Source organism: Pectinophora gossypiella, chromosome 19 (genome assembly GCF_024362695.1).
Source record: "Pectinophora gossypiella chromosome 19, ilPecGoss1.1, whole genome shotgun sequence".
Taxonomy (NCBI): Eukaryota; Metazoa; Arthropoda; class Insecta; order Lepidoptera; family Gelechiidae; genus Pectinophora; species Pectinophora gossypiella.
In genome coordinates this window covers 2,897,501-2,920,647 of record NC_065422.1, presented here as the reverse complement: position 1 = coordinate 2,920,647, position 23,147 = coordinate 2,897,501, and the positions used below count along the sequence as shown (strand labels likewise).

At 56.7% G+C, this 23,147-nt stretch overlaps 2 protein-coding genes across 2 annotated transcripts; both read right to left on the bottom strand.

Moving 5' to 3' along the window:
- Window positions 1-4,005: 4,005 nt before the first annotated feature.
- On the bottom strand, window positions 4,006-6,459 carry LOC126375788 (uncharacterized). The gene has a single exon (XM_050022875.1). It carries the CDS (start codon window positions 6,457-6,459, stop codon window positions 4,006-4,008), a length of 2,454 nt encoding a protein of 817 aa, XP_049878832.1.
- A 4,189-nt stretch (window positions 6,460-10,648) lies between these two features.
- LOC126375787 (uncharacterized) lies at window positions 10,649-13,069 on the bottom strand. The gene has a single exon (XM_050022873.1). The coding sequence runs from the start codon at window positions 13,067-13,069 to the stop codon at window positions 10,649-10,651; it is 2,421 nt and encodes an 806-aa protein (XP_049878830.1).
- Window positions 13,070-23,147: the final 10,078 nt, after the last annotated feature.

Below are 23,147 nucleotides of genomic sequence, written 5' to 3'. Positions count from 1 at the left end.
TCCGGGTGGATTTTTTAAAGAGGTTGTCTCCTCGCGGCCCCCCCCACTTGCGTGGGAGCGGCCCCCACGCCTCGGAATACCGAGGGTTGCGGGTGGCCCGACGGCCGCCGTGCAATACGAACGACCGCCGCGCGCAGGCGAAACGCCTCCTCCCGGCGGTTTTTTACAGAGGTTGTCTCCTCGCGGCCCCCTCCACTCAATGTGGAAGCGGCCCCCGACCCCTTTGGCGCCCCACCACAAAGCGCTAAGGGGTTACGGGTTGCGCAGCGATGGACTTTGCCACCGCCGCGCTGGATTCTTCTTAGCTTCACTGCATCATTGGGCTAAAGCGGCACCCGCCGATGCAGCTACTGAGCCCCCCCGCCACGACAAGGCGAGAATCCATTGGGGGGGAACCTAACCTAACCTAACCTAACCTAACCTAACCTAACCTAACCTAACCTAACCTAACCTAACCTAACCTAACCTAACCTTTTTTTTTTTTTTTTTTTTTTTTTTTTTTTTTTTTTTTTTTTTTTTTTTTTTTTTTTTTTTTTAACGTTGGGAAATGCATTTACGCATACCCGCCGCCATGGGGATGACAGCGGGTTATGTGGGACTCCAGGATCTCAAGTATCCCGCCTACCCACTAAAACCCAACGGTGTTCGTCTTGCCGCCTGAGTGGGAGCCACGGGAACGCGCCCGCATACTTCCGCAACTCCCAGGCGGTGTCCATACGGACCCGGCTCGGTGAGCACTTCAGTGCTCGAAATCGTCAGTGGCGCGCGGAACACACGCGCGCCTACCAACACGGGGACTTTGTGCCAGGTGACGGACGCCCCCCGCGTCCGTCACCAGCATCCCCACCTACGGGATACGCCGATCATGCGCCAACCTTCTCCGTCCCACCCGAGTCCGACGGATCGGGTCAGACGCAGGATCGGCCTCCCGCGACCTCTCGGCGGCCTCTTTCTGCGCCACCACGTCCTCGCAGAAAGAGTGTACCGCTCTCCAGGCCCTCTCGCTACCGACCATGGCCGAGACCACGGCAGGCAGGGAAAGGTCCTGGCCGACCACGCACCTGAGTCGCGCCCGCGACTCAGCCCATTCTGGGCATGCGGCTAGCGTGTGGTCCGCCGTGTCTTCGGCGGCGCCGCAATGGTGGCAGTCGGTGGTTGGTTCCCTTCCGGCGACCCTGCACAGATACCTGCCGAAGCATCCATGCCCCGACAGGACCTGCGTCAGGCGGAAGGAGAGCGAACCAAACCTCCTCTCGACCCATTCTTCCAGAACGGGCCGGATCGCTGAGACCGTCCTGTGGCCAGCACTCGGCGTCTCCAAGGTTCGCGACCATCTCAGGAGGGTATCTCGACGAGCGTTAAGTCTCAGACTCGAGATCTCCTCCGGAGATGGCGCTCCACCGTCGGCACGCGCTCGGGCCGTGTGTCTATAGACACGGGCCAAAACTTTGGCGTCCAGCTCCCATGGGGGGGTACCGGCCAAGGCGCAGGCAGCCTCGAACGAGATGGTACGGTACCCCCTCACCACCCTTGTGGCTACAGCCCTTTGAGGCCTCCTCAGAAGAGCACGGTTCTCGGCGCTTAGGGCGTCTACCCAGATGGGGGCGCCGTACAGGGCCATCGACCTGACTACCCCGGAGTATAGTCGACGGCAGCCCACCTTCGGTCCTCCGATGTTCGGGAGTAACCTACTTAGGGCGCCAGCAGTCGCGATTAATCTCGGCGCCAGGCCAGTGAAGTGCGCACGGAAGTTCCATCGGCTGTCTAGGACGAGGCCTAGGTACCGCATCGTCGATTTGACGCCGATGGAAACTCCCCCCACCACTATGTGCGCACCGGCCGGCGGAGCCGCTCGGGGACCGTGGAAGCATATGGCTTCTGACTTCGTCAGAGCCACTTCCAGTCCCAGGCGCCGGATTTTGCCCACCACATGAGCCACACCCGCGGTAGCGAGAATGGCGGCCTCCCGGTATGTGCTGCTTCGAGCCGTCACGAGGGTATCGTCGGCGTAACAAGTTACGTCGACCCCTCGGAGATTCGCTCCACGCAGCACCCAGTCGTAGCCAATGTTCCACAGGAGCGGTCCCAGGACCGAACCCTGTGGAACACCGCACGACATCGACCACTCTCGCCATCCCTCAGACGCCGGGAAGCTCACGGCCCTCACGGAGAGGTATGCCGCTAGCAACCGGCGGAGGTACGGGGGCACATTGTGGTACCTGAGCGCTTCCCTGATGCAGCTCCAGGGCAGGGTGTTGAAGGCGTTGGCGATGTCCAAAGACACCGCCAAGACGACCTCCCCCCGAGCTACAGCGGCGTCCGCTAGGGCCCTCACCCGCGCGATTGCGTCGATGGTGGATCTGCCCCTGCGGAAACCGAACTGGCATGCGCTCAGGTCCGGGCCTGCATCCTCGAGGTGCTCGTTGATACGAGCCGCGACGATTCGCTCGAGGAGCTTGCTGGCCTCGTCCAGCAGGACTATCGGCCTGTACGCCGACGGGGAGTCGGCAGGCCGGCCCTCCTTGCGGATGAGGACAAGTTTTCCGGTCTTCCACCGGCGAGGGAAGTGACCTCTCACTAAGCACCCCGTGAAGAGGTCCCTCAACCTCGGCCCCAGACCGCCTTCCACCCGTAGAGCGAGGACCCAGACACGCCCTGGTATGCCATCAAGGCCCGGGGCGGTGTTCTTGGCCTGCAGTCTCCGCACTGCAATCTCCAATTCGGCCTCGCTCACAGGTGGAATCTCATCCTCATCATCGGCATCTGCCGTGCCGTCTTGCAGCGCCATCGCTGGGGGCGTGTGCTCAGCCCTGTTGGGAAACAGGGCGGACACGACTCGGCTCACGAGCTGTGGCTGAAGACTCTGTGTAAGTGGGGGGGCCCACGGTCGAAGCTTGCGCCTCACCATCTTGTACGGCCTACCCCACGGATCGACATCCAGAGACTCCAGCATCTCCCGTTCCGCCGCGTCTTTGGCCTCAGCAATGGCCACCTGCAAAGCCCTCTTGGCCTCCCTGTAGGATGCCTCGACTTGCGCCAAGAGCTCCTCATCCCTGGTGCGCCTCCTTCGACTCCTTGTGTACCGGCGTCTCGCCTCAACGCAGGCTTGCCTTAGCCGCGTGAGTTCCGCGGACCACCAGTACACAGCTCGTCGCGAGGTAAGTGTTCTGACGCGGGGCATACAGGCGTCACACACCCTTGCCATCGCCTGCTGGACAGCCTCGGTCTCCTGCTCGACCTCCGGCTCGCAATCGGGCTGCAGCCAAGCCTCAACTATTATGGCCTCCTCCAAGGCGTCATAGTTGAGGCGTTTTAACGCCCACTTAGGACCGTTGCCTACCAGAGCTCGGATCGGGCTCGTCGGGGTACCAGGAAGAGTGGACACACTGAAGCGGATATACAGGTGATCCGACAGTGTCTCCACGTCCTCCTGCACTTCCCAGCTTTGAACACAGCGCGCCAGGGCGGCGTCCGCGAACGTAACGTCCACGATAGAGCCGCCCTGTTGCCGCACGCACGTGTTCACCGATCCTCGGTTGACAACGGTCAATCCGGCGGTCAGCGCCCACTCTTCGACCGCCTCTCCTCGGACGTCAGTCGTCGGACATCCCCAAGCCGTCGACTTGGCATTGAGATCGCCGGCGACAATCACACGGGCAGTGCGCCTCCGCCCCACAAGCACGCCGACCTCGAGCAGGAACTGCTCAAAGTCAGACAGGCTGCGGTTTGGCGAGAAGTACACACTGACCAATGTGATGTCCCCTAGAACGGCAGCGACATAACCTCCACCTCGCACAACGTGCTCGAATGGAGGCAATCCCGCCCCCGTCCGCGATATCAACGCCGCCAAGCCAGTCTGGTCTCCCACCCAGTTGTCCCGGGGCGGAACCGAATACGGCTCCGAGACCACCACCACGTCAATCAACCACTCCGCCACGCTCTGGAGCAGCAGGTCCTGGGCTCTGGCAGAGTGGTTGATGTTGGCCTGCAGAACACACAACGCCATTAGTTGGTGTTCATTGGCTCGGTGCCGGCTCGTCCCGCGGCTTGCGGGTGGGAAGGTCGCAAGGGGGCCTGCGGGCCTTTGCGAACCTTCCGCTTAGTCTTAGATTGGGCAGTACATTGTGAACTGCCCAATCGGTGTTCCGCCGGTCTTCGCGCCGCCTCGCACACTGTACAGTGCGGGGTGGCGGAACACGTGGAAGACTGGTGGCCGGTTTGGCCGCATCGGAAGCACTGGGTGCTTCGGTCCACCTCGGACTCGCACAGAGCGTGCGTGTGCCCGACTTCATGGCACCGGAAGCACCGCAGCGGACGCGGCTCCAGCACCCTGACTCGGGCCGAGGTCCAACCCACGAGAAGGCGACCCTGGGCTACCTTTTTGGCAGCCGCTATGGGGCAGCTCACGAGCAGAGAGCCCATGCCGCTCGCGCCCTCGCGGATGGCACCGGCCTTAATGGCATCCACCACGCAGCCACCGGCTTTGGCCACTGCCTCCACCACCTCCTGAGCGGTGACGGAGTCATCCAGTCCCATGACTCGCATTTGCGCGCACTTAATGGGTCTGGAGACTTTCACTACGTCCCCGCTCAGTGACTCCCTTAGCTTTTCGGCTAAGGTGTCAGCCTTCTCAGTGCTCGAGGCGCCCGCTAGCTCCAGCACTCTCGCGCCAGTTACCGCTTTGCGGATCCTGAGGTTGGAGATTCCGAGGCTCTGCAGGTCAACCTTGGACTTTGCCTCCCTCAGGATATCCGCATAGGTGGCTCCGGTTTCCGCCGCCGCTGGCTGCAACTGCATCACCACCGCCGCTGTGCGGGGGGTGCGCAGTTTGGGCGCCTTGGGGCGTTGTGGCGGTTGAACAGGAGCCGCCTTCTTCTTTCGGCCTTTGCCGACAACGGTCCAGCCGTCGCCGGCAGACCTTGAAGGTAGGGGTCGGGCCTCGCCTTGGCCGCCATTCCCTGCCTTGCTCCTTCTCCCCCTGGGACCCCTCTTTCTCTTCTTAGAGGGTGCGGAGGTTTGGCCACTATCAACCGCGGCTGGGCCACGAGGGGCCACGAGCGGCGAGGCACGTGTGGTGCCAGCTGTAGCGGCAGTCGCCATCCTGGCCACAACTGCAGCGGGGCTCCTCGCTGAGCCAGCGGAGGTCTTAGCCGCGGCCGCGTAGGACTGCGCGTTCTTGCGGTCCGCCGCTAGCGGAGGGCGCAACACCTTTGGAGGCAGGAGCCTATCCTCTAGACCCGCCAACTTCGCATCGATCATAAAGCCCACCTGGCTTATGATCTGCGCGGCGAGGTCTCCATCTTTGTCGGACGTGGCTCTACTGCTCTCAGGCAGCGGCGGGTTCGTCCTCTTTGCCGGCTTAGCGCGTGCAACTTGTAGGGCCGGCTCAGGGCGCAGACCCTCAGAGGCCGGGGTCTCTGTGAGAGTTGCAGGCGCTGGCGCTGGCTGCGTCCCATCCTTAGATGCGCCCAGCGAGTTCCTCACTTGGCGCATCTCCAGCCGAAGGGTCTCGATCTCCTTCTGCTGGTCGTCTAACGCTTTCTGCAGGCGGGTGTTCTGCGCTTGCAGATTGCGCGTTTCGTCATTCGCCGACGTGGCGCGGAGAACGTCCAGGACTTCCACGATTAATTTCGTGGAGTCCTTCAGGGCGCGCACGAAGGTGCCTTTCAGTCGGCCGGATTTGCAAGCCACGTTCTCAATGATCGCGGCTGCATCCTTCGCCTTCTGATAGAGGTCGGCGACTGTTTCAGGGCCAGGTTCCGAGCCAGAATCGGTTCTCGCCAACTCCGACTCTGTTACAGAGCCGCGGAGCGAGAACACCCTCTTAGCCGATTCGGCCACCTCCTTCTCGGCTTGGAGCATGAGCTCTTCCCGCATGGCGCGGTTGAGCTCAGCTTTAGCCTTGGCAAGGCCAACGTATTCTCCTGTGGTGGGAGGGCGACCTCTACCTCTCTTGGCCCGCGCCCTCAAGACAGGCGAGCCGCGCGTCGTTCCCGACGCCCGGTCCTCGTCGTCAGAGGACGGTTCCGAGAGCGAAACTGGTTTGCGCTTGCGCCACAGTTTGCCCTCTGGGAGGGAGGTCACGCTCTCCATGGAGCGTACAGTCCGTAGACTGCTCGCTTCATCCGAGGATGAAGCGAGGCTAGGACCAGTCCGTCTTGTCTTTCGCTGGGCGTTCGGCCCAGGGGAAGCATCATCAGCACTTGGTGCTGGGGTCGAGTCAGGTGTTGGGGTGCGCTCCAACACCACCCGCGCTTCGGAAAGCGCGGATGGAGTTGACGCGCGAGAGTCATGTCCGGGTTGGGCGTTGGACGCCGTTTCAGTCTCGGGTTTACGGAGGCTCTGCGAGCCTACGGAGCGATCGCAGCCCCCCCCACATACGAATGGGGGCCTTAAACTGGATTCACCGGTTTCCCGGCTGCCAGCGTGGGTAATCTTATTTTGAACCGCTTTTTTCATATTTGTAGCTGTACCTCAGCAGGCGGTCTCTTTTATTTACCAGGGTGAGCTCCCTGGGGTGCCCTCACGGCCTGAACGTCAAGCCATACAGCCCCTCGCCGGGCACCACAAACTTAGGCTTTCGGTGATTTTTTCAGAGGTTGTCTTCCTCGCGGCCCCCTCCGCTCAGTGCGGAGGCGGCCCCCGCTCCAGACAGCATTGCGTCTGGGCTACGGGTCGGACCGACGGTGGCCGAAGCCATTGCCCGGCATTGCTGCCGGACCCGCCGCCCCTGCCAACGGTGGGGCCGAAGCCCCTGTCGTCTGGCCGAAGCCAGAGACGCCGTCGGATGGTCACCCTCCTGTGTCCACTCTGCGCACCACCTCGTCCCTGCAGAGGGCCACGAGCAAGGGTGACTCCACCACGCTGTTTTGGTCCGCGCCGGCCGAAGCCGGTACCCCCCCATATCTGGGGGGGCGTTCCCCTATCCGCCACCTGGGGACGCGCCCGATGGGAGATCAGCAACTCCACACGGGAACCTAACCTAACCTAACCTAACCTAACCTAACCTAACCTAACCTAACCTAACCTAACCTAACCTAACCTAACCTAACCTAACCTAACCTTTTTTTTTTTTTTTTTTTTTTTTTTTTACGTTGGAAAATGCGTTACGCATACCACGCCGCCCGGGGGGACGACGTGGTTATGTGGGACTCCCCGGGTGTCGCCACCCGGTATACCCACTAAAAACCAACGGTGTTCCTTCCCGTCCACGGTGTTACCGGGACCCGGGAATCGCCGAAGCATGCTTCCGCGACCCGGTGGTGGATGGCCTGATAGGCCCCATCTCAATCGGGAATGAGTGGCGTGCGGGGAACACACACGCAACGCCAACTCGAGCCAGATGTTAGGTACGACAGACTCCCCCGAGTCTGCCGCCCGCGGCTCTTACGGTGCAAGGCACCGATGTAATGCCCTCACGGGTCTTATCGTCCCAGGGTCTCCCCTGTTGTGCCCTCCTCCTCTGGTCCAGGACACACAGGGAGAGACCCGCATCAGTGTTAGGGCGGAAGACGGCCGACATCCGCCCGCCGTCTCCGCCCGGGTCTCCTGCGACGTGCAGGGTCGGTGGCAGTAGCCTCCCTCTCCCGCTCCGCATCCTCTTTGGATCGAAGGACAGCTTCGCAAAATGCGAGAACCGCCTTCCACGACCTCTCGCTGTCAACCATGGCCTGGACCACAGCGGGCAGCGAAAGGTCGCGCCCCACAACGGCACCAAGTTCTTGGCGCTCTGTCGCCCAGGCTGGACACGCCTCAAGCGTGTGCTGGGCCGTGTCTTCCGGGCAGCCGCCGCAGTGATGACACTCGGCGGTCGGCTCTCTTCCGGCTACAACATGCAGATACCTCCCAAAACAACCATGTCCCGAGAGGATCTGAGTGAGCCGGAAGGTCATCACCCCGTGTCGCCGGTCCAACCACTGTCGGAGGACTGGGCGAACTGCCTGGATTGTTCTCAGGCCTGCACTAGGCTGAGCCAGCCTCTGCTCCCACTCCAGTAGCAGCAGTCGGAGTACTTCCTCCCGCTGCGCTTGCACCTCACGTGGTGCTGGCGTGTCACCCCGACCATGCGCCTCCTCTCGCCAAAAATACATTGATGAGAGGGCTCTCGCATCCAGGTCCCAGGGCAGAGATCCAGCCAGCACACGCGCCGCCTCGCAGGAGATCGTTCGGTAGCCCCGTATCACTCTGATGGCCATCGCCCTCTGAGCTGCATTCAGAAGGGCGATATTCTGCCTCTTCAGAGTGTTGGCCCATACTGGGGCTCCATACAAGGCCATGGAGCGAACGACCCCCAGATAAAGCCGCCTGCAGGACGCCTTCGGCCCACCCAGATTAGGCAGAAGATACCCGAGGGCACCTGCCGCTCCGAGGAGCTTGGGCATCAAGCGCTGGAAGTGGGCGCGGAACTCCCATCGACCGTCCAGAACAAGTCCGAGATACCTCATCGTTGTCTTTAGATCGATGCGAGCTCCGCCCACCACTATGTGCGCTCCGGCTGGTGGTGCATTCCGAGGCCCGTGGAAGCACAGGGCCTCAGATTTGTTCAAGGCCACCTCCAGGCCAAGTCGCCGGATACGCCCGACCACATGGGCCACACCCGCTGTGGCGAGTATGGCGGCCTGCCTGAAAGTCGAGCCACGTGCTGTGACCAAGGTGTCATCGGCGTAGCACGTGAGCTCGACTCCTCCAAGGTTAGCGCCCCGGAGTACCCAATCGTACCCGATGTTCCACAGGAGTGGTCCAAGGACCGACCCCTGTGGGACACCGCACGACATCGGCCGTTGTCCCCACTGCTCTCGTCCTGGGAACACGACGGACCGATCTGAGAGGTACGCCGAGACGATTCGCCTTAGGTACACGGGCATCTGGTGGTACCGCATTGCCTCCTCGATACAGCCCCAGGGCAGGGTGTTAAAGGCATTGGCAATATCGAGTGACACTGCCAAAACCACCTGACGTTGGGACACCGCCTCATCGCTTATGGTCTTCACGCGGAGTATGGCGTCGATGGTGGAGCGACCATGGCGGAAGCCATATTGGCAATCCGCCAGGTCGGGGCCAGTCCGCGTGAGATGCCCGATGATGCGTCCGGCAATAATGCGCTCGAAGAGCTTGCCCACCTCGTCCAGCAGAACGATGGGACGATACGCAGATGGAGAGTCTGCTGGACGTCCCTCCTTCTTCAGGAGGACAAGCTTGCCTGTCTTCCATGCATTGGGAAACCTGGCCTGTTCGAGACAGGCGGAAAACAGCCTCAGCAGTCTTGGCTCTAGGGCGTTGGCAGCTAACACCCACGCGCGACCCGGAATGCCATCTGGCCCAGGTGCCGTGTTCTTGGCTTTGAGCCGCAGCAATGCGGCGCCCAGTTCGCCGGCTGTTACCTCGGCCGCCTCGGTTTCATCGTCGTTCACTTGCCATGGGGGCACCATCGACGGGGGCGTGAAACCCTCCCGCGCAGGGAATAACGCCTCGACTACATCCTGCAGCAGGGTAGGCTCGAGACTCCGAGTTAAGGGCGGAGCCCATGGTCTGAGCTTGGCACGTACCATTTTGTACGGCCGCCCCCATGGGTCGCAATTCAGAGCCTCCAGCATCTCCCGCCGCGATGTCTCCTTGGCTTGACCAATTGCGGTCTGCAGGGCCTTCACGCAGACTCTATAGATGTTGTAGAGTCTGCCCTCTTCATCGCTGACATGGATCCGGCGTCTCCTCTGCCGGGCATATTGGCGTCTTGCCGCAACGCAAGATTCGCGCAGTTGCGCAATCTCTGCATTCCACCAATATACCCTCCGTTTGGGAGGTATGGGCTTGGCCCGAGGCATCGACGCGTCGCAAATTTGCGACATTGCCTCGTTTAGCCGAGCAGCCTCATCCTCAACCACCACGGGGCCGTCAAGGTTGGAGACCCAGGCCTGGACGATGGCCGCCTCCGTCAACAACTCTTTGTCTAGGTGTTTTAACACCCAACGGGGACCTTCCCTTTGCGAGGTTCGGCTCGGGCCGCTCGGGGCAACTGCGGACGTGGAGACGCTGAATCGGATATACCTGTGATCCGACAACGTCTCCACGCCCTCCAGCACTTCCCAGCCCTGGACACGGCGCGCCAGGGCAGCGTTCGCGAACGAGACGTCCACGATGGAGCTGCCCTGTTGCCGCACGCACGTGGCTACCGTTCCCCGGTTGAGCAACTCAAGACCAGTTGCAACTGCCCACTCCTCCAGAGCTCGGCCACGTGCATCTGTCGCTGGACATCCCCACGCCAAAGATTTGGCGTTGAGATCCCCAGCGAAGAGCACTAGATCAGGGCGGCTTCTGTCAATCAAAGCACTGACCTCGTCCAAGAAAATCTCAAACTCAGCCAGGCTCCGATTTGGCGAGAAGTACGCCCCGATCACCATCACGCCGTCTACAAACGCCGAGACAAATCCCCGACCTCTAAACATCCGCTCGAAGGGCGAGGAGCCGGCCGACGTCTGCGTGACGATCGTGACGAGACCATCTTGGTCGCTTAACCAGTTGTCCCTAGGTGGAACATAGTATGGCTCGCTGACCACCGCCAGTCCGATCAGCCACTCTGCCATGCTTTGGGACAGAAGGTCTTGGGCTCTGGAGCCGTGGCCGATATTCGCCTGGAGGAACCGAATAGCCATTAATCAATGGCCATTGTCGATTCCACCTCGGCCCGGGCTTCAGCATTTGCTCGGACAGGCTGCGGGGGGACCTTGGGTCCAATGCCAGCCTTCTTCCTTCCGTTCCTGCGTTTGGATGGGGTGACACATGAGCCCATCCGATGATCCGCAGGCTTGCCGGCTGCCTCACAGATAGTGCAGTGGGGCGCGGCTGAGCACTTTTGGCCTATGTGACCAGGCTGTCCGCAGCGGTAGCAGAGATCGCTACGGTCCACCTCTGAGACGCATGATGCCCTGACGTGTCCCGGCTCCAGGCATCGGTAGCACCGCATCGGTCGGGTCTCAAGCAGCTTCACTTGAGCTGCCACCCAACCGACCAGTAGTCTTCCACCCTCAGACACCTTTTTTGCAGCAGACACCGGGCACCGCAACCACACCGAACCGAGGCCAGTTTTATCCCGGCGAATTTCACCAGGCTTTATCTGGTCGGGAGCGCATTGACCAACTCGAGCCACCGCTGCCACCAAGTCCTCAGCGGTGACCGAGTCGTCCAAGCCCGTGATGCGCATCTCTGCCATTTTTGTAGGCCGATTAATTCGGACCACGTCCTCATTTAGCGCCTCCCTCAGCTTTTGCGCGAGGGAGTCCGCCTTTTCAATGCTAGAGGTGCCGGACACCTCTAGGATGCGGGCCCCGGTCACAGCTCGTCGAAACCGGACTGCCCCTATGCCCATCTCATCCAACTTTATCTTGGATCTGGCCTCAGCCAGCACACCAGCATAAGAGGCCCCCTTTTCCTCCGCGCCCGGTTGTAGCGTCAGAACAACGGCCGCCGTCCGAGGAGGACGCAGCTTGACCGGGCCACTCTTTGTCAGAGTGGGGGTGACCTTCTTTGTGCCCTTTCTGGCAACAACGTTCCACGGCACCTCCATTGTGGAGGGCGCCGGGGGAATCGGTCGAGGGGCACGAGGCGCAGCCGCTTGTTGGTCAGCGCTGGCCTTTTTCTTCTTCTTCGGCTTTTTCTTCTTCTTCGTCCTCTTCTCCTTGGCCTCTGCTGCGGCAGAGCGAGCTGTTGTGGCTCCGCCTGACACCACGGTAGGCTGCGTCTGTACCGGGGTTGCTTTGGCCACTGGAGAGGCTTCAGACCGCTTGCTGTCAACTGACAGCGGCGGACGCAATCGCTTCTCCGGGAGAAGTCTGCCCTCTAGGGCCTCCAAACGAGCGTTAACCATCGTCCCTACTTGGACCATGATGGTTCGCGCCAACTCATCCTCGTTGCTGGCGGACAGAGAGGCCACTTCTGGCCGCTTTTTGCCGCGAGTAGTCTGCGGTGCAGCAGGCAGCTCCATAGGCGGTGCCGGAGATGGTACAGAGGCGCCCTGCACCTTCCTCAACAACTCCATCTCCACCCTCATGTTGATGAGGTCATTTTGGAGGCTGGCCATTTGGGCCTGCAGACGGACATTGTCCGCTAGTATGCGGGCATTGTCCGCCTGCAGTTGCCTCGTAACATCAGTGGAGGTCCTCTCTAAGAGCACATCAAAGGCAGCTCTGATCGACGACTTTGCGTCTCTCAGCGCTCGCACTGATGTGCCCTTCAGGTTGCCGGATTTGCTGGCTACCTTTTCTACCACCTCCAGGGCGCCCAGCACCTGCTGGTTGATGTCCTGGTGAGGAGCCTCGTTCTCACACCCAGAGGAGGATTCTGACAGGCGCGTCACCCTGGCCTGAAGAGTTCGTTTGGCGAACTCTGCGATCTCCTCCGCGGCTTGAGTTTTTTGAAACTCCTTCTTCGCGGCGTTGACGTATGCCTGTGCCTTGGACAGGCCGACGAATTTCCCGGATGTGGAGCGGCGAGCTCTGCCTTTGGTGACAGACGCCTCTCCACCTCCATCACTGCCCGAAGGCGATGCCGACTCCGACGATGCCATCGTCAGGCGACGCCTCTTTGGGCCCTCCTCTGCCCAGAAGCGGCTCCTCGTCTCGGGGGACCCCGACCTGGATCGTACTGTGACCAGGCTGGTATCCGTCCCAGCAGACGATGCCTCCTTCTCAGCTTCGACTTCCATGTCGATCGTCCCCTCAATCTCCGGTATTGGGATACGCTCCAGAACCACCATCGCTTCGGGAAGCGGTGATGGTGCTGACGCGCTAGCGACCACTCCGGATTCAGCGAAAGCCGGGTAGAAAGTGTTCCTACGGCTTCGCAATTCCCGCCCTTCTACCTTCTGTTCCTCCTCTTTCCTTACTTCGAAACTTAAACCTACTCGTGAGCCATTTTCATTGCCTGTGTCGTGTTTACGGAGGCCGGCATCTTGCCGACCTACGAAGCAGTCTTTGCCCCCCGCCGTATACGTATGGGGCTTGCCCTCCGAAGAGGGGCGGGGTCGCTCGCTTGGAGTGCCCGCCGGCGGAATAGAATTATCGATCTGCTTATCCATGGTTTTTTAACGTCTTTTCTTACCGGGGTGACCTCCCCGGGGCACCCTTGCTGCCAGAACCACTGACCATTCAGCCCGTCAGCAGGCGCCACACCTTAGGCTTGGGTAATTATTTTAGAGAGGTTGTCTTCCTCGCGGCCCCCTCCGGCTCAATGCGGAGGCGGCCCCCGCTCCAGACAGCATTGCGTCTGGGTTACGGGTCGGGCCGACGGTGGCCGAAGCCATTGCCCAGCATTGCTGCCGGACCCGCCGCCCCTATCGACGTTGAGCCGAAGCCCGTGTCTTCTGGCCGAGGCCAGAGACCCGTCGCCTGGTCACATCTTCAGAACCCTCTGCCCCCGCAGAGGAGAGCGAAGAGCGACCCCACCTCGCTGATTTTGGTCCCAACCTAACCTAACCTAACCTTTTTTTTTTTTTTTTTTTTTTTTTTTTTAACGTTGGGAAATGCGTTACGCATACCACGCCGCCCGGGGGGACGACGTGGTTATGTGGGACTCCCCGGAAAAGCCGGTATACCCACTAAAACCCAACGGTGTTCCTCCTCGCCGCCATGTGGCGGGGACACGGGAACGCAACTGCACACAACCGCGTCCCCGCCGGCGGATGCCCTCTTGGGCCCAGCGCCTATGGGAGCGCAACAAGCGCCTCCCCCACCGCCGAGGGCTGCCCGGAACACTAGGGCAGCCCTACAGCACGGGACCTATATTGTGGACGGCGGTCTCCCGACCACCGTCCACAGGTCCCCTTTAGAGCGGAGCTCTGTCCGTTTATGGAACGGTGTCCATCTGCTCCGCCCCGGCCCTCTTGGCCTTGCGCTTTTTCGCCTTTCGCTTAGGCGCAACCGTCTTCGGACCTTTGACCGCCGGCTTTTTGGCAGCAGAAATACATCCGCTGCCGCCGATGGGGTGAGCCGCCGGCTTGCCTGCCGTCTCACAGACGGGGCAGTGGGGCTCGGCCAAGCAGTCCCGCGCCTTGTGGTCGGGTTGGCCGCAGCGGAAGCAGAGCTTGCTGCGGTCAACCTCGCACGAGCACTTGACTCCGAGGTGCCCGGGCTCCAGACAGCGGTAACACCGTGCCGGTCTGGAGTCGAGGAGCCTTACTCTGGCCGACGTCCACCCGACCAGTAGTCGGCCAGAGTCGGACAGCCTCCTGGCGGCCGCGATAGGACAGCTGAGCCAGAGGGAGCCATCACCTCTCGGCCCAACGACGATTCGACCATACTTGAGGTCTTCGACCGCGCACCCTCCTTCCTTGGCCACAGCATCAGCCACCTCAATGGCGTCGGCTGAGTCGTCCAGCCCAGTGACGCGGATTTCCGCGCGCTTCACTGGGCGGACGACCCTGACCGCTTCCGGGCTGAGGACCTCCCTCAGCTTCTCAGCGAGGGAGTCCGCCTTCGCCGCCGAGTCCTCCCCTCCGATCTCAAGCAGGCGCGCACCCGTCGCCGCCCTGCGGAACCGCATGTTGCTGATTCCGAGGTCAGCGAGGGAGACGCGCCGCTTGGCGTCGGAGAGGATCGAGGCGTATGTTACGCCTCTCTCCTCGACTCCGGGCACCAAGGTCAGCGATACCGCTGCCGTTCTTGGTGTCCGGAGTTTTGCTCTCTTTTGGGCCGTGGGTCGAGGCTTTTCCGGCTCTTTGGCCGCTTTGGCCGCTTTGGCCGCCTTGTTTTTTGCCTTTCGGCCAACAACAGCGGTCCACGGCTCCGCCGTTGGTGCAGGGGCAGGCTGGCGCCGAGTCTCTGCTGCCTCCTGTGCAGCCAGACTTTTCTTCTTGCTTTTCCCCTTCTTTCCCGAAGAAGGGGGAGCAGAAGAGGCCTGGCTGTTTGTGGGAGCCTCTTTGACAGGCTTTGGTTCTGCGCCTGGTCCTGTCAAGGGGCGGCCACTGCCGCTTGTGGAGGCGACCGGGGCCCCTGCTGGCTCTTTGGCAGCGGGGTTTGCCCTGGCAGTCCTGACGTCCGCTGCAAGCGGGGGCCTCATACGGGGCTCGGGAAGGAGACGGCCCTCGATGCCGGCCAGCCGAGCGTTCAGCATATTACCGAACATCTCGGCATTGGCGCGGGCCGTCTCCTCCAGTAGCTGGCGGAGGCTAGGCTCCGAGGACTGGGTTGGACGCTGCCGCAGCTCCTGAAGGTCGCGACGCAAGTCGGCGACCTCCCTCGCTAGCTGAGCGTTGGCAGTCTCCAACCGCCGCACTTCCTCCGATGTAGTCCGGGTTCGTATAGCGGACACCGCCTCCTCAATGCCTTTTGCCGCATCTTTTAGGGCCCGGACGTAGGTCCCCTTCAGCTGCGACGATTTGCTGGCCACCATCAAGATGGTGTCCAGTGAGGCCTTCACGATATCGGCCAGAGCAGCACCCGTCTGTTCCGACTCCTCTGCCGATAGATCTTCTGCTTGGAGGCTGGGCTGTAAAGAGGCCCTAGCCTCCCTCACTCCTCGGGCCACGTCAGCGACCTCCGCTTCGGCCACGAGCCGGAGGCTCTCCGCGAGCTCCCGGTTGTATGCGGCCCTGGCTGCGGCCAGGCCCACATACTTCCCGGTAGAGGGCGGGCGTCCTCTCCCTCTTTTAGACCTGTGGGCCGCCCCTTCAAGGGGCAGCACCACCGAGTCACCGGAGTCATCCTCCCCCTCGAGGTCTGACCGGTTCCTCTTCAGGAACCGTTTTCCGACCGAAGGCTCGGACCCCACCGTCACCATGCTAGCGCAGGAGGAGTCATCGTCCGAGTCCATAGACTCCTCCTCCCGGCTAGCGGTCTTAGCGGTGACAGGCGTGTCACAGCGTGACAGGACCACGCTGAGTCGCCTCTCTCTTTCGACTTCGGGTAGCCGATCCCTGCCGCTAAGGATCGGCTCTCCGAAGTCAACTCCCTCCTTATAAGTCCCCTTTCGGAGACGGCTGGCGCAAGCGCCTAGGCCAGGGCGCTGCAGCGCTTCCGGGGTGGTGGAACCCGGTTGCGCCACAGAATGCCCCGCGGACTTAGTGCCCGCTTCACGGCCGCAAGTCTTCTGTGCCGGAGCACGCGTTTTTCTTTCTCCTTCTTCTCCCCTTCCTTCTTCTCTACCTCCTCCCTTCAGCTCCGAAATTTCGGCTAAATTGTTTTTAGTAAATTCCATTTTTGAGACCCACGAGTATGGGGGAAAGGGTGGTCCATCCGGGCAGTGCCCCCTGTACCCGGATAACCCTAATACCGCTGGGGTGCGGGAGGTGCCCCAGGGTTGGTCGCTAGCTGGCGGAGAATACCCCCTCCGCCACCTTCCGGCGCCCCGACGCCGCGCGAAGGCCCGAAGGCACCTCAACGCCGGGACTTTGGGGGTTTTTTATTGAGGTTGGCTCCTCTTGGGCCGGCCGACCAAGGCAAGCCCCTTGGTCCTGGTAGGCCGCGAGACATGTCCACGACACCTAACCAGGATAACAAGTTTGGCGACGGTGGCCGAAGCCTGTCCGACGGGCATGTATTCATGGCCGCCGAACCCGTCACCACGGCGCTGAACGCCTCCTCCACCAGTTGGATTTTTTAAAGAGGTTGTCTCCTCGCGGCCCCCCCCACTTGCGTGGGAGCGGCCCCCGCGCCTCGGAATACCGAGGGTTGCGGGTGGCCCGACGGCCGCCGTGCAATACGAACGACCGCCGCGCGCAGGCGAAACGCCCCCTCCTGGCGGTTTTTTACAGAGGTTGTCTCCTCGCGGCCCCCTCCACTCAATGTGGAAGCGGCCCCCGACCCCTTTGGCGCCCCACCACAAAGCGCTAAGGGGTTACGGGTTGCGCAGCGATGGACTTTGCCACCGCCGCGCTGGATTCCTCTTAGCTTCACTGCATCATTGGGCTAAAGCGGCACCCGCCGATGCAGCTACTGAGCCCCCCCGCCACGACAAGGCGAGAATCCATTGGGGGGGAACCTAACCTAACCTAACCTAACCTAACCTAACCTAACCTAACCTAACCTAACCTAACCTAACCTAACCTAACCTAACCTAACCTAACCTAACCTAACCTAACCTAACCTAACCTAACCTAACCTAACCTAACCTAACCTAACCTAACCTAACCTAACCTAACCTAACCTAACCTAACCTAACCTAACCTAACCTAACCTAACCTAACCTAACCTAACCTAACCTAACCTAACCTAACCTAACCTAACCTAACCTAACCTAACCTAACCAACAGTCTGCGTCTAGCGCCCATCGAGAACGGACGTGCGCACACCGCCTCTCCCTTGGGTGACTTTGGTGACTTTGGTGACCTCCGGGTTTAGGCACTTCGGTGACTTGGGCAACCTGGGTGACTTGGGCAACCTGGGTGACTCTGGCAACCTGGGTGACTCGGGCAACCTGGGTGACTCTGGCAACCTGGGTGACTCGGGCAACCTGGGTGACTCGTGCAACCTCAGTGTACTTGTGTGACCTCGGGGACTTATGTGACTCCGAGGACTTGTGATAACATATCTTTGTGACGTGAGTGACCTCTGTGACGTGAATCAGTGAATTACCCCTGTGCCTTATGTGTTGTTGGTTATCTAAGCGACTCTGGTGACCAGGTGGTTACCCTGAGGACTTTGGGGACTTTTACCCCCGAGAGTCTGGCTCGGGTGTCTGGACCACCCTGAGGCTCGGATGACTCGGTGAGTTTTTTCTATATGGACTTATGATCATCTCTTGTTACTGATTGCTGCTATTTGTCTGCAAATAACCATCAGAATGTCTGACGTTTCTTGCTCACAACCGCGGTCACCTAGTCAGGCGTCAGTGCTACTCTCGGAGGAGGAATGCCTCGATGATTTCTCCTCTGCCAATGATGAGGGACCAGACAATATGGGCAACTTTAAAACTGCCATTCAATCCAAATGCGAGGCTATCATATCTAAAATCTGTGAAGGCAAAAGTGTCACCAAGGCGAACAAGGAGCAGATAGTGGCACTTGCCAACCAAATCAAAGGTCTTACCGAATCTTTCTGCTCCTCTACCACAACTCCAATTGCTAAACCTGGCCCCATCACATTTGATTCAACCACTGTCACCGCTATCAAAGATGCTCTTAAGGAGGAAATTCAGCATACCATCAAGTCTGAAGTTTCCAAGCTGCAGAAGTCCTTCGAACACACTCAAAAACCTATAAAAACTTATGCATCTGCTACAAAAAGTTCAGTGCCGAATAAAACCAAAATACCTGTCAACAAACCTGCTATCATCATCAGCGCCAAAAAGGATGTCTCCAGCCCAACTGAAACGCTTCAAGCCTGGAAAAAGAGTGTATCATTCACCGACACCACCTTCGCTCCCGCAAACACAAAATTCATCTCAAAGAATAAAATACGAATAGAGTTTGACAAGCCTGAACATGTTGACATTACGCTACAAAAAATCAATAATCCCAATTGCGAAATCACCGGCGAAAAGTCCAAGAAGCTAAAACCTATGCTTATCCTAAAAGGAATATCCGAGGATACTCCTTCTGAGCGCCTCACTGAAATTATATACAGACAAAATGAATTCATCAATAATACATCTAAAAATCAAGAGGACCTACAATTCCGTTTCAAACGTGGCAACAAAAATAATAAACTCTACAATGCGGTCTTCATAGTTGCTCCCCACCTCTGGAGAACAATTATCACCTCTGGACAAATCAACGTTGATCACCAACGAATTCACGTTCAAGAATACTCACCTCTTCTCCAATGCTATAAATGTTTACAATTTGGACATACCCGTAGTAGATGTACCAACGATGAAACCATCTGCTCGCACTGCTCTTCATCCACTCATGATTTCAAAGGCTGCCCCTTCAAAGGAAATAAAGAAAAGGCTAACTGTCACAACTGCTCGCTCCACCTGAAAAAATATAATGGCACCAGTAAAACCGACCTCAAACACAGCTCCACCTCCAATGCTTGTCCTCGTATTGTTCAACTAACAGAAAACATAAGATCCCGTATCGATTATGGATAATAACACAACTTCTCATAATAGACAATCCTCGAACTCTCACCTTAAACTTCTTCAAATTAACCTAGGACGAGGCAGGAACGCCTCACATGAACTTTTTGTATACCTCGATAATCACAAAAGTGATATCGCTTTTATCACCGAACCCTACACAGGCAGCGACATTCTAATGAAGAATATACCCGGATATTACACTTACCAGTTTCCTTCACAAACACCCACGAAGGCAGCCATCATGATTGGCAATTCAAGACTTAGCACGCTCGGAATCAATGAATACTCAAACTCTAACCTCTGCATTGTCAAAATTAATAGCGAAACCAACAAGAATATATACATCATATCCGTTTATATTGAACCCAAAATTGACCAGAATGACACCCTTCGCAAACTGGAGATCTTTTTACAAAGAACTGCTGGATCTAAGCACATCATCTGTGGAGATTTCAACGGCTGGCACACCATGTGGGGCTCCAGTAAATCCAATCGCAGGGGTGAACTCCTGTACAATATCATTCTTCAAAACGATCTTACCATCCATAACGAGTATTCCAAGCCTACCTTCCAGACCATCACTCACGGCAAGCCCAGAACTTCAATCATCGATCTCACCCTCACCAGCGAAGCTCGACCTATTCGCGTTCAAAACTGGAAAATCCACGACAATATCTGCCCATCTACCGAACACTTTGCTATTACCTTTGATCTGACTCTCGGAGCTATTCAGCTATCTAAAAATATGAAACTCTCCACTTTCAAATATGACACCTCTGGTATTAAATGGCCTGATATCCTGGAACCTTTTAAGAAAGAGATCCAAAAGCGCTTTGATACCAATGCCGACGTCAACATTATGAACAAAGAAGAAATAGAGCACTATATACTAGGACTTACCAACGCCATCCAGAAGTCCTGCGATAAGATCTTCCCACGTCCAGCCGGTCCTCCTCAGCGCATTCCCTGGTGGAACGATCATCTGAAACAATTAAAACAAAAAGTTATTAACAATCATCACCTATTGAACAGATATTCACGACGTAAATATCCCATAGACCACCTCATTGCTGAAAGGGAACTGCTGCGTAAGGAATACTCGGATGCTATCTGTGCCGCTTCCACTGAAAATTTTAGAGAATTCTGCAACAAACAAAAAAAGGAAGACGTCTGGTCTGTAACTAACAGGATCATTAAGACACGCCCACTAACTCAACCTCCTGCGACTCTCAAACTTGACGATGGCACCTACACATCTGATACCATGGATACTGCGAGAGCTCTAATCAACAAATTTTACCCTGACGACACCATTGATCAAACCATGGAACAGCTTCATTTACGAAATATTATGCCTCAACCACTAGATACTCCTCCGGAACCTCCAATAACTACCATCGAGATTCTTGAATGTCTCAATCAAATGAATCATAAGAAAGCCCCTGGCCCTGATCACCTCACTTCTGACATATGCTTACAATTTGCCAAATCATTTCCTGAAGTCATAACAAATCTCCTAAATAGATGTCTTGCTCTCGAGTACTTCCCTAATACCTGGAAAATAGCATACGCCAAGATTATACCTAAACCTAACAAAGCAGAATATACAGAACTCTCTTCATTCAGACCGATTGGACTTATTAACGTGTTCGGCAAACTATTAGAAAAAATTATTATCAACCGGCTAATTCATCATACCAATATAACCAATACTTCATGCAATAGACAATTTGGCTTCAAACAACAAACCTCTACCGTATCCGCCATAAATAGCGCTCTAGAAATTATAAATCTTGCCAAAAATCAAAACGAACATGTCATTGCAGTATCTCTCGACATCAAATCAGCTTTCGACCATGCTTGGTGGCCTGCCATTTTTGCTAGACTCCGGGCTATCAAATGCCCCAGCAATCTATATAATACTTTACTCAGTTACATTGATAATCGTCATGTCTACATCAATTTTGCCAATTGCTCGGTCAACAAGAGAATGACCAGAGGCTGCATACAGGGCTCTGTATGTGGCCCAACCCTTTGGAATCTCATTCTCGATCAACTTCTTCTTATCAACTTACCGGATGGATGCCACTTGCAGGCGTATGCCGATGACGTTCTTCTCATCTCCCACGCTAAAACCATCCCTGAAATTGAACACAAAACCAACTCTGTTCTATCTCAAATTAGCGACTGGGGACAATCTGTTAAACTCAAATTTGGACCGGATAAGACTCAAGCTATAGGTTTTACCAATAAATCCTATAAATGCAAAATTCATATGGACGGCAAAACTATTCAATTCACAAATGATATTAAATATCTAGGGGTTGTCATCGATAAAAGACTAAAATTTGTCAAACATTGTGAATACGTCATCGAAAAATCTAAAAAACTATTCCTCAAGCTAATCACCTTTGTACGACCCACCTGGGGAGTTCATTCCGATAACATCAAAATTATCTATAAACAAGTCGTCGAACCCATCATCTGTTACGCTGCTAGTATCTGGTACGGCGCACTTGACTATAAATACATAGTCAAGCGTCTTCTATCCCTTCAAAGGTTGTTCTCCATCAAAATTGTACGCGGTTTCCGCACTGTTAGCACACCTGTCTCTATATCAATTGCTCAATTGACCCCTCTACATTCAAAAATTCGTGAAATAGCTGACATTGAACTCTCCAAAACCAATAAAACATCCAGATTTCTTCCTTCCGACTTACCGCTTGAAACTCCATCTTCTCCGCGCAGTCTACTGCACCCTTCACTTAGGACTGGCATCACTTTTAAAGAAGTCACATCTGAAAATGAAATCGAACCTTATCTTAGGGACAAAGATACTACCTTCATCTACACGGACGGCAGCAAACATGACGATAGAGTCGGCGCTGCGTATGTAGTCGTTAACTGCGATAGACCCAACATCACCAAAAAACTAAAATTACATGACTGCTGTTCTGTATATCAGGCCGAGCTCCTGGCCATTGATAGAGCAGTCGAATGGCTTGTAACCAAAAGGGTCAATAAAGCTATAGTCATATCTGATAGCAAATCTGGTCTCATCGAACTTTCCAACCCTAACAGTACCAACCGATTGGCTGTCAATATTCACAGGACACTTCATCTTGCTGGGTCGCTAGGACTAGACATTCGATTCCTCTGGGCTAAAGCTCACATCGGCATAATGGGTAACGAGCTCGCTGACATTGCAGCCAAATCTGCTGCAGAACTACGCAAGGCACCTGACTATTTATATATTCCTCTCAGTTACATTAAATACAGAAACTCACTGATTTCCATACAATCAAAACATGACCTCTACAACACATGCTCACCACATATCAAAAAGTTACTTCCTACATACGAGGATCTTACACATTTCCTCTCTATAATACAGCCTAACTTTGTCATTACGCAGCTACTTACCAACCATGGATTCCACAAAGCTTACCTGTATAGATTCCAAATCACCTCTGATGATGCATGCCCTTGCGATGGCGTCACTCCGCAAACCCTTGAACACTTAATTGAACAATGCCCTATATTTAATAACACACGACATCAACACACATCTACTTCCCTTGACGCGGACCCGTTCAATATATTAAACATTATTAATAAACCATCAACAACAACCACATTCTATATACACATTCAAAAAATAATTAATAGTTTAAAAAATATTAACGCAACATAGTATACGTATTCTGCACCCATGCACTCATCGAGACTTATGACTTATGTAACTTATTACTTGTGACTCACGGTACTGGTGACTTGAGTGACTTAGGTGCTGCCTTGGATCTGGGTGACTTGAGGAACCGGTGTGACTTGAGTTGCCTGGGTGGCTTGAGGGACTCGGGTGACCTGAGCGACCTGGGCAACTTGCCTGGGTAACTTGGGTGGCTCGGGGAACTTTGGTGACGTGGGGACTTGGGTGACTTGGGTGACTTGGGGGACCCGGGTGACCTGAGTGACTTGGGCGACCTGCCTGGGTGACTTGGGTGACTCGGGTGACTTGGGTGACTTGGGTGACTTGGGGGACCCGGGTGACCTGAGTGACTTGGGCGACCTGCCTGGGTGACTTGGGTTACTTGGGGGACTTGAGTTACTTCTGCTCGGATGACTCGAGTAACCTG

Excerpts from the sequence above, each read along its gene's own strand:
- LOC126375788 (XM_050022875.1), bottom strand. The coding sequence starts at position 6,459 with ATGAAAAAAGCGGTTCAAAATAAGATTACCCACGCTGGCAGCCGGGAA.
- LOC126375787 (XM_050022873.1), bottom strand. The coding sequence starts at position 13,069 with ATGGATAAGCAGATCGATAATTCTATTCCGCCGGCGGGCACTCCAAGC.